General features: G+C 37.1%; 1 protein-coding gene across 1 annotated transcript; it reads right to left on the reverse strand.

Moving 5' to 3' along the window:
- Positions 1 to 2160: 2160 nt before the first annotated feature.
- On the reverse strand, positions 2161 to 6935 carry LOC100852907 (ABC transporter G family member 1). The gene is made up of 8 exons (XM_059738530.1): positions 5933 to 6935; positions 4814 to 4893; positions 3969 to 4433; positions 3788 to 3874; positions 3546 to 3671; positions 3256 to 3450; positions 3081 to 3167; positions 2161 to 2972 (listed from the first exon to the last, which is right to left on the reverse strand). The coding sequence occupies exons 1-8, from the start codon at positions 6891 to 6893 to the stop codon at positions 2298 to 2300; spliced, it is 2676 nt and encodes an 891-aa protein (XP_059594513.1). The 5' UTR covers positions 6894 to 6935; the 3' UTR covers positions 2161 to 2297.
- Positions 6936 to 10466: the final 3531 nt, after the last annotated feature.

The following is a 10466-nucleotide window of genomic DNA, read 5'->3' on the forward strand; positions in this document are numbered from 1 at the left end:
AAATTACTTTTAAAAACAATTCAAAACAACTAAAAGATATAAAGTTTGTTTAGCAACAATTTTTTATTTTCTAGAACAAAAAAACTAGAAAACACGTTTGATAATTAGAAATTGTTTTCTATTATCCAAAAAACAAAATTATGGTATTTTTAGATAATATATTTTAGTTATTTTCACTTATTTTTTTAGAGGTGTTTTAAAAAACAATTACACAAACATATATATAATGATTAAAACTAAACTTGTGGATATAAAAATTATTTTTAAAAATATTAAAAACAAGTTAAAAATATTTTAGGTTTCAAAATAGACTTTTGTTCTATAAAATACTAGATAGCAGTTTTAAAAAATGGTTCTTAAAAACTATCTTTTAGAATTGTTTTAAAAAATAATTACCAATTAAGACTATATTTACCGTTTTTAATAAATTTTTATATTTTAAATCATAATTACTTGACTAATAAGACATTTAGGTTAAGAATGAGTATGAAAAATGGTAAAAGCAAGAGTAAAAAGTTGTACAAAAATACAAGATAGGAATTAATGGTATCATTAGATTTACCTTGGAAATAATTTATCTTTAATATTAACAAAAATTTAAAACTACCATTTATTGGAAATTTTAAATAGTATTTTATAATACTTTTAATGAATATATTTTTCTTGTTAATTAATTTTTATATTTTAAAATGATATTAATTAACAGATCAACTATTTTACACTAAAGAAAAATATGCAAGAACAATATGCTATATATTTTAGAATTTTTTTTTTAATAAAATGGTCAAAGTTATAATAGTGTACTCTCGATAACATCAAATATATACCTGAAAGTTTTAACAAAATTATGAATATAAGTTTCAGAAATTTTATTTTTAAAAGAATTTAAAATTTTAATTAAAAATATTTCAACAGTTTTGGTAGGTTTTTTTTTTATCCTAGAAAGGTTTAAGAAAATTTAGAAAATCTTTTATATAAAGTAAAGTAAAATTATATACAAGTTCTATGATGCGTGGAAACTTTTCATGGCATGGTACACATGCACGTACTTTTAAAAATTAAATTAATAATTTTTTATTTTTCCAAAACATATGAAAATTAATCGTGCACTAAATCTGTCGCCCGGTGAAATATTGTGATTTGATTAATTTTTATGATTGCATGTGTGAAAAGAAGGCCATGCAAATCTGAATTATCAAAAAAGTTATAGGTATTTACCTGCTAGGGCATCAAGAAGAGTTGACTTGCCACAACCAGAAGGACCCATGATGGCCAGTACCTCACCCGGTTGAGCATACCCGGTGAGCCCCTGTAGAATTGCTCAGCTTCCATTCTTGCCATCTGGCACGGTCACCCACAGGTCCTTCCATGTCAAGAATACACCATTCGGCTTGGCCATGGAACCGATATCAATGCGTGTAACAAAGTTTCCTTCTCCCTTCTGCTGCCCTACTGCGTCAACCTGCAGTGATTTTTCAAAGCTGGAATGGATCCCTAGAGACGACGATCTATGGATATCTGAGTGAGGATGTGGTGGTGCAGAAACGAAGGCGGTGCCGAATGGGAATTTTTTTCCCGTGCTAGAAAACATATCTTCTTCGGAACCTATGCTTCCCATCTTTGAATTGCCATCAACTTTCTCAGGTGATGTCGATGGGCTTGGAATGAGTGTCCATCTTGGCACATCGACTCTGTCATTTTTCATGGTATCGGTTGAATGCGACCTTGGTGGGCTTGGACTTGGTGTCCATCTAGGCATATGAATCTGAGATTCCATGCTGGATCTTAACAGAGAGTCTCAAAGCAAGAGAGATATAAAGCTGGAGACTAGTTGAGCTTTCCTTATTGATGTGTGGCACCGCACATCGTCAACCAACACAAGCATAGACAGGGAGAGGCTTCCAACTCAAACCAACTTTGGACAGTTGCACCCAACATAACGAGGTAGTTAATTGGAATATTTCCTCTAAGTTATAACCTTTGTTATAGTCCCTTAATTTGACTGGAATCCAATCTGGACAAAAGACACTCCTAGTTCAGGAAGTTCAAATTTATCATTGTTGACAGAGTGCGGACGTTGATTCATCAGTACATTTCAATAAAGCATAAAATAAGTCTAAAAATTTATTCATTCAGAATTTGAGAGTAATGAGAAGTTACATCATCAATTTTGAGATGACTGCAAATCATCCATTGACAAGCACGCAGCTGAATTTCAGAGTAACCAGGAGTACATCTTTGACCTGCAGCTACTAGAATACAAGAAGAGTAAATAGCACGCCAATTAAGTTTGGGGACTAGGCATATTGTGGATCAATAGGGTTTTCTACAATTTGCTTGGACTTCTCAGGAGGAACAACAAAAAGTCCTCTGATCATAGGCTTAACCTTTTCAACCGTCTTTATTATCCCCATAAACATGAGGCGGTACAGAACCACCATTCCAAATAAGATAGCAAGATCAATCCACTTAGAGTAGCCCATCTCCACTTGCCAAACGTTTTGCAGGATTTCTTCACCAGTAATGGTGGGTGCTCCTCCTACTTGATTGTTGGGAAATGTCAACCCTTCGAACTCATTTTTGTAGAATCCTTGGTTTGCATACTTATGGAAGGCAATGTAATACATCGGATATTTCCAAAAAGGATTGGGAAGATCATTCGGCAATCGGAAGAAGCCCCCGCACAGCATCATCACACCTTGAATTCCTGCGCCTGTTATGATTCCCATGAGGAAATCTGGTACGATACTTGCCACCATCATCATTAGGCTCTCAACCAACATCATGCACACAAACAATAGTATAGCGAAATAGACGAAGTGTTCAAATCCCTTCTGAAGGTGGACGAGGTAATAAGCGATTGCTCCGGGGATTAAAGATATCATAAGCAGGTAAGGAATTGAAGAAAGTGAGTTTCCTATAACAAATGCTCCAACGCCATAGTGCCCGTTTAATCTTTCTCGCCCAAAGATCTGATTATGATGAGGAAAAAGGTCAAAGGTCAAACGTCAACCACTATCAATTAATATAGAACATATGTTTAACGAATTAATGAATTGACATTAAGAAAATAGACCAACCTTCATGTCCTCTACAAATGAAGGGAATCCACCAATTGCCATGAAAGTCAAGAATGCTGCAACAAACATGAGCATCGATCCCCTAGCCTGTAGATTTTGGAGCAGAGTTATTGGCTTAGATTTTGTGAATAATAATTGGAGACAGCCAGTATTTGTGTCGTTCCTTAGTAATTACCTGAATGGAGCCGTAAGAGAAGCCGATGTCATAGAAGATAGTCCCAACACATAAACACAATGCAATGTAGATTGCAAGTCGAAGCCAGTAATAGCCTAGATCACGATACATGTTCACGAAGGATCTCTTAGTAAGAACAAGACACTGGGTGGCGAAGCTAGCCTGGCTTCCCTTTTTCTCAAGCACTCCTCCTTTCTGCAAAACAAAAAGAGATCCGTTTGAGTAATCCCTTGTATATCTTTTTCAATAACTTGAAAACCAACTGTAGTCTGATTAAATTGCATGTATACCTGTTGGCATATCTCATATACCCGCCCTTGAACCTGCTGGCAAGTCTCAGATGACTTATAGGCTCTTACAAGAATGTTAATTGCTTCTTCTGTGCTTGTTGCGCCACCAAGTCCTTCCTCGATGTCCTAAAATAGTAAGAGCCACAGTAGTAGTATATTAGAGTTTGAATAGGCTAAAAAGTGGTCGAGTACCTTGAATTCTTTATTAAGAACTGGGAATTGTATATAGGAAGACTGCTTACTAAGTCGAAGTCCTTGTTTATAGTTCTAAGGTAGTGATCAGATGGGTTTCTCAGAGATGGGCAAGGGAAGCCATTCTTAGCAAAAAACTGCAAATAAAATAGAAGAGGAATATTTCATAAAGTGGTAGGTGCAATGAAACGACTCTCGATTGTGAATGCATCTTGAAAGAGATTAAAATACCTCATTTGCCATTGAAGCAGGACCAAAGTAGACTGTTTTACCAGAGGAGAGAAGGCAGAGATTGTGAAAAAGCTCAAAAACCTCACTGCTAGGTTGATGGATTGATGCAATAACAGTGATTCCCTCTCGGTGAGCAAGCTTAACAATGCGGTCCATGACATGGTAAGAAGCTGCACTGTCTAGGCCACTGGTGGGCTCATCTAGAAAGAGTAGCTTTGGACGCGTCAAGATTTCAATGCAGATGCTAACCCTCCTCTTCTGTCCACCACTAAGGCCTTTCTTTCCCCACCCTCCTATTCTTGTCTCTATGCAGTCTTGCAACCCCATCTCGCATATCGTCATTTCAGCTCTTTCCTTCTTAGCCGAGGTAGGCATGGAGCCTGGGAGTTGGAGCTGTGCAGAATAGTGTACAGCTTCCCTTACTGTTAATGTGGTCATTAGAGTATCGTCTTGAGTCACATAGGCCTACATTATGAGAAACCATGGCAGAACCTTCATTACAACAAGGAAAATAAGTTCCTTTAAATCCCTTTAAAGCATTTAACTGGCCAAAAACCGCCAATGTTTGTACTCGTTTCTAGTGCAAGGTTTCGTCGAGAAATCAAATTCTTCGTCAGTTCATACCCTTTTCAAAAAGTCATCAAATCTGACGACAGATTGGCAAATAAAAACAATAAGGGAAAAGTGTGTTTGCACACACCCATCTGAGAAAAACGACGCTCTGGATTTGAAAGGAAAACGAAAAGACTCCCGACTTTTGCAAATTGGATATTTCTTGCATTAATTGCTATTGAACTTCAGATCATATCTTCAGAGTTTTGTCTCTTTTTTCAAAGTCTGCTTACCGAAGTTCCGAAAGCAAGTCTTTGCTTTCTACCATTAATGAGAATTTCCCCTGCTTGCCTTGTGTTTGAACCTAATCTTCCTGCAATAAATTCGCATATTTGTCAATAAGCGTTCTTCAACGTTCTCCCGCATGCATATAGTATGATGTAATTCACGAATAATATCATTTGAACTTAACACGTTTTTCATGGGTTTAGATTAATTATACTTGTGTTCGGTCAAAGATGTGTTCACCTATATAACACATTTAATAAATATATAATTTTTAGGTTAATATGCAGAACACGTAAATTTAATTCAAATTCAATCATTTAATAATATTAACCTAATTATAATTTTAAACTATTAAACTCAAATTTGAATTAATTTAATTTTTTCTAAATAAATTGGTTAATTAGATCACAAAAATATCTTGTTGGAATATTAATCATATAGACTTATATATGATTTAACTTAATTTTATTATTAAATAGGAGGATATAATTATTAAATAGATGATTTGACATGTGTTTAATAATTAGATAATGTTTAAGTTTATATTTTTTAAGCGATTACCTAAATTTTGATAATACAAAAACATGACACATCAAGGCAAAATGTCGTCCAAAAATATATCATCATATAATTTTATAGGAAAATGATGCATTTTTGTGATTTTGTTAGAAAAAAAATTTGAATGATTCTAAACGCAACTAAGTGTTTAAAGGTAAGAATAATTAGGTTTTTGAACTATGTCGATAACTAAATCAATTTCAGAGTCACGTCATGGGTTCAACAACAGGAGCCCATGACGGGAGAGGAATCGTTAGGTATGTCATGCTTAGTGTGTAAAGCTAGGAAATATTTAGGTCTTGCTATAAACCTCATGATGAATCCAGGCCTGAAAAAGGTTTTTTGTGTGGAAATTATTTAGGTCTTTGCTATAAACCTCATGATGAATACAAATACAGGCCTGAACAGGGTGTTTTGTGTGAAAAACGAAGAGTAAGTGTGAATGAGTGGAATCGGTGAATAGGATAAGATTAGCTTGATCTCACCTGCAAATGAGATATGGGTAAGTTCATCATGATGCAAGTGCGAGAAAAATGCTATTCAAGTTAGAGATAGACAAATCTTACCAGCTAATGCATCCAGAAGAGTTGACTTGCCACAGCCAGAAGGACCCATGATGGCCAATACCTCACCCGGCTGGGCATATCCAGTTAGGCGCTGTAGAATGGGACGTCGCCCACTTTGCTGGTCTGGCACCGTCACCCATAGGTCCTTCCAAGTCAAGAAAACACCATTGGATTTGGATGTGAAATCCATATCAATATTCCGCGTGACATTGTTTTTGTTTTGCTTTGGCTGTTCAACATCTGGTTTCTGCGATGACGTTTTTACCTTGGGAAGGTTTCTCAGAGATGGGGCTTCAAGCAGAAGTGAATCAAGTGGTGGTCTGGTGCTAGTTGAAATGGAGTCACTGTTGAATGGGAAAAACTTTTCCATGTCAGAGGACATGTCTTCCTCAGAAGCCACGCTTCCCCTCTCCAGATCATCAAAACTCTCATTCCTCGAGGGCCCTTTTGGTGATCTTGATGGGCTTGGACTTGGGGTCCACCTAGGGACATGGCTCGCCCTGGGTGAGCTTGGTGGGCTTAGTTCCAAACTCTCATTCTTCATGGCCCCTTTCGGTGAGCTTGGTGGGATTAGATTTTGGGTCCATGTTGGCAAATGGGTCCCCATCTCCAATTCATCAAAGTTCTCATCCCTTATTTGCCTTTTTGGCGAGCTTGGTCGGCTTGGACTTTGGTTCCATTTAGGCAAGTGGGTCCCTTTCGTTGAGCTTGGTTCGAAACTCTCATTCTGCATGTACCCTCTTGGTGAGCTTGTATTTGGCTCGTTTGGGTTCCATCTAGGCACCTGGTTCCCTCCTTGTGAGCTTGGTGGGTTTGACTCAAAACTCTCACTCTTCATGGCTCGTTTTGGTGAGCTTGGTGGACTTGGACTTGGTGCCCATCTAGGCACATTGGGTCCCCTTGGTGAGCTTGTAGGACTTGGAGTTGGGGTCCATCTAGGCACCTGAATTGTAGTCTCCATGCTCAACTTTCCATAGAGTGATGAAGCAATAGAATATTCAAGTGAAAAGAGAGCTATGATTTGCGTTGGTTCAATGACTCTACTCCTACCAGCATTTATAAGGTTGAAAAGCTACAATATTTGCCGCGTTATGCCGGCCTCTTCACCCACTAAAGCCAATTATCCAGATTCTATCTCTCTTTCATCCAAGAAAAAAATATAATAACAATCCAAAAAGATGAATACATTTTTTTTCTTTTTTTTATAAACGCATAGTTGTTGGAGACGATTTCAATTTGAAATGGTCAAGAAACATAAAGAACACTAGTCCAAAATGGAAATTATCCATAAGAATCATCAAAAACAATGACATAATTATAATAAATCAATCTATTTCACTTGCCTCCAACTCTATGAACCTCTCTACTTCCTAACATTTGAATTCTTCGGTCCAGGAAACTTCCAAAATGAGAATGGACCAGAGACATGGTCAAATTCGAGGATATAGTTCAATCCTATTCCATCACTGTAGACAGTGACAGGTGACAACACGCGGGTATGCTGAAATCCTCTATTCACAAGCTTAAGGTTAATTGGCCGGCTGCAGCACCACTTGAGAACGACTCAAACTCAATCGTGTCATACGTACGTGTATTCTGTGGATTCCATTCTTCAATTGTTAAAACGATTCTTAGTGAGTCTTAATATTTGATACCATTAGCTATGGAGTCAATATGTATATCATTTGTTTTCGTATGGTAATAATAATAATAATAATAATAATAATAATAATAATAATAATAATAATAATAATAATAATAATAATAATAATAATAATAAAATATAATCCAATTTAAATTAACCATTTGTTAAAATATGATAGTGAGGCCAAAAGACATAGGAAGTGAGTTCCCTCGTACCATCATTGTTGAAACAGCTAGGAAGTTTGCCTTTCATGTCTACTTTGTTTTGTTTTTACGTATTTCCTCGTGTATAACAAAATTTTCCTCGACATCATCATCCCTATCAAGAAAAAATTAAAACAAGAAAAAGAAGAAAATACTAGCAGAGAGCCGTGGTGATGATTTCTGTTTCATGCCAGATAAGATTATTGTTATCACAGCGTGTATGTGTACGTGTATGGGTGTCTATTTCTAGGTAGATGTCTGACCACTTCAAATAATAATGCTTACGTAATATGGAAGTCCACGGTGCCAGTTGTTGTAGGCCTTCTCATACTTCATTTTTATTGTGGGGATGGCGGATTAATTAGATATTTAATAGAGGAAGAAAAAAAATACTTAAATTTCATCCTTTTCTATATCCTTGATAGCATCATTCTTGACATATATGGCATCCTTCTGCTTGTATGTCTCCCAGCAAAGCACACATATTCAGGGCATTAAATATTTATAGCAAGACTAGGTGACTAGGTGATTACGTTTTCCTAATGTTATGACTGGTGACTTAATGTGAGAGTGAGTTAGCTTAATGGAAAGGGTGTATGAAACTCATGGAGACGGGCTAACGTGCATCAAACTGAGATATGGAATGATCCAGCACCACTGCAAAAACAATGAAATTTTTCCTTGGTTCTCAAGATTGTGTTTGAAGCTCTCCAATAAATTAAGGAGCTTATTATATGGAGTCAATGCATTCTCTCCAACCCCTGCATCTTACCTCCCGCATCCGCTTTATCTTTGTCAGGGTCCCTCGACCCTCTCATATCAATGTAGTTGGGTTCAACTGGGTTGCATGATTCAAAGCCAACTGGTTGTAAAGGAATTTACTCTGGTTTCTAGTAAAGACTATGACAATACTTTTAGCTTAGTATTCAAGTTAACCACACTCTTGTTAAAGTACTCGTTTTTAGGTAGTTTGTTAGGGATTTGTTAGTTTTTCCTATTAATAAGGGATGTGCTTTTAGGTTTATCTATTCTTTAGTTATAAACCAAGTTTCTAGGACTGTTAGATGTGGATTACTTCCAGCTCTATTTGAGTTATCTTGTAAGGCTATTTATAAGCCAGTAAAATTCTAATTCAATTGGAAGATTTCTTAACAGTTGGTATCAGAGCAAAAGGAGCAGAAACCAGCAATCACCGGGCCTGATCAAAACCAGCAGAAACTTGAGAAGCAGCAGTCTTCTAAGAGTGTAGCAGTAAGGATGGCAACTGAGAGTAACTTTGTGCAACCAGCAATTCCAAAACTTGATGCACACTATGATCATTGGTGTATGCTTATGGAGAATTTTTTGCGCTCGAAGGAATATTGGAACCTGATAGAACAAGGGATCCTTACAGCAGAAGCAGGGGTAGAACTCACTGAAGGGCAAAAAAAGGTGATTGAAGATGCAAACTGAAGGATTTGAAGGTTAAAAATTATCTCTTCCAAGCCATTGATTGATCAGTCCTAGAAACCATTCTGAACAAAGATACAGCAAAGAGCATTTGGGACTCTTTGAAGCAGAAGTACCAGGGGACGGCACGGGTGCAGCGCGCACAACGACAAGCTCTTCGAAAGGAATTTGAGATGCTTAACATGAAGGTAGGAGAATCTGTGAATGAGTACTTTGCTCGAACCCTTACTATAGCCAACAAAATGAGGGTTCATGGTGAGAAAATGGAGGATGTTGTGGTCATTGAAAATATTCTAAGATCTATGACTCCTAAATTCAACTATGTTGTGTGCTCTATCGAGGAGTCTAATGATCTAGACACCTTATCCATTGATGTGCTACAAATCAGTCTTTTGGTGCATGAACAACGCATGAATGGCCATCTTGTGGAAGAACAAGCATTGAAGGTTACCTATGAAGATCAATCAAGAGGAAGAGGACGAGGTCGTGGTGGATTTAGAGGAAGAAGAAGAGGTGGAAGTAGACAAAGCTTTGACAAGTCTACCATTGAGTGCTATAATTGCCATAAGCTTGGACATTTTCAATATGAATGTCCAAACAAGGAGACAGAGACAAAGGCACAGTATGCAGAAGCTAGTGGAGAAATATTATTAATGGCACATGCAGATGGCAAGGAAGCTAGCAAAGAGGAGTTATGGTTTCTTGACTCAGGTTGCATCAACCATATGTGTGGCAAGAAGGAGCTTTTCTCTAGGCTTGATGAGAGTTTCAGCACTTTTGTAAAGCTTGGAGACAATTCAAGCATGGCAGTAACAGGAAAAGGAAATATACGAACGTTTGTGAATGGAATTGTGCAGCTCATCACTGAGGTGTTTTATGTTCTGGGATTGTAGAATAATTTGCTAAGTGTGGGACAGCTACAAGAGAAGGGGCTTGCAATTCTCATACAACATGGGAAATGTAAGATTTATCATCCAGATAGAGGATTAATCATGGAGATTGCAATGTCCTCAAATAGAATGTTTATTTTGCCTGCCCAGAAATTGCTAAAAGAAGAAATCTGCCTTTCTTCTTTTACAGAGGATCAAGCTCGACTTTGGCACCTTAGATACGGACATTTAAGCTTCAACGACTTGAAGACTCTTCAGCAGAAAAGACTGGTGAATGGACTACCACAATTTCAAGCTCCTTTAAAAGTGTGTGAAGACTGCTTGGTAGGAAAACAACGAAGAAATCC

Source organism: Vitis vinifera, chromosome 7, assembly GCF_030704535.1.
Source record: "Vitis vinifera cultivar Pinot Noir 40024 chromosome 7, ASM3070453v1".
Taxonomy (NCBI): Eukaryota; Viridiplantae; Streptophyta; class Magnoliopsida; order Vitales; family Vitaceae; genus Vitis; species Vitis vinifera.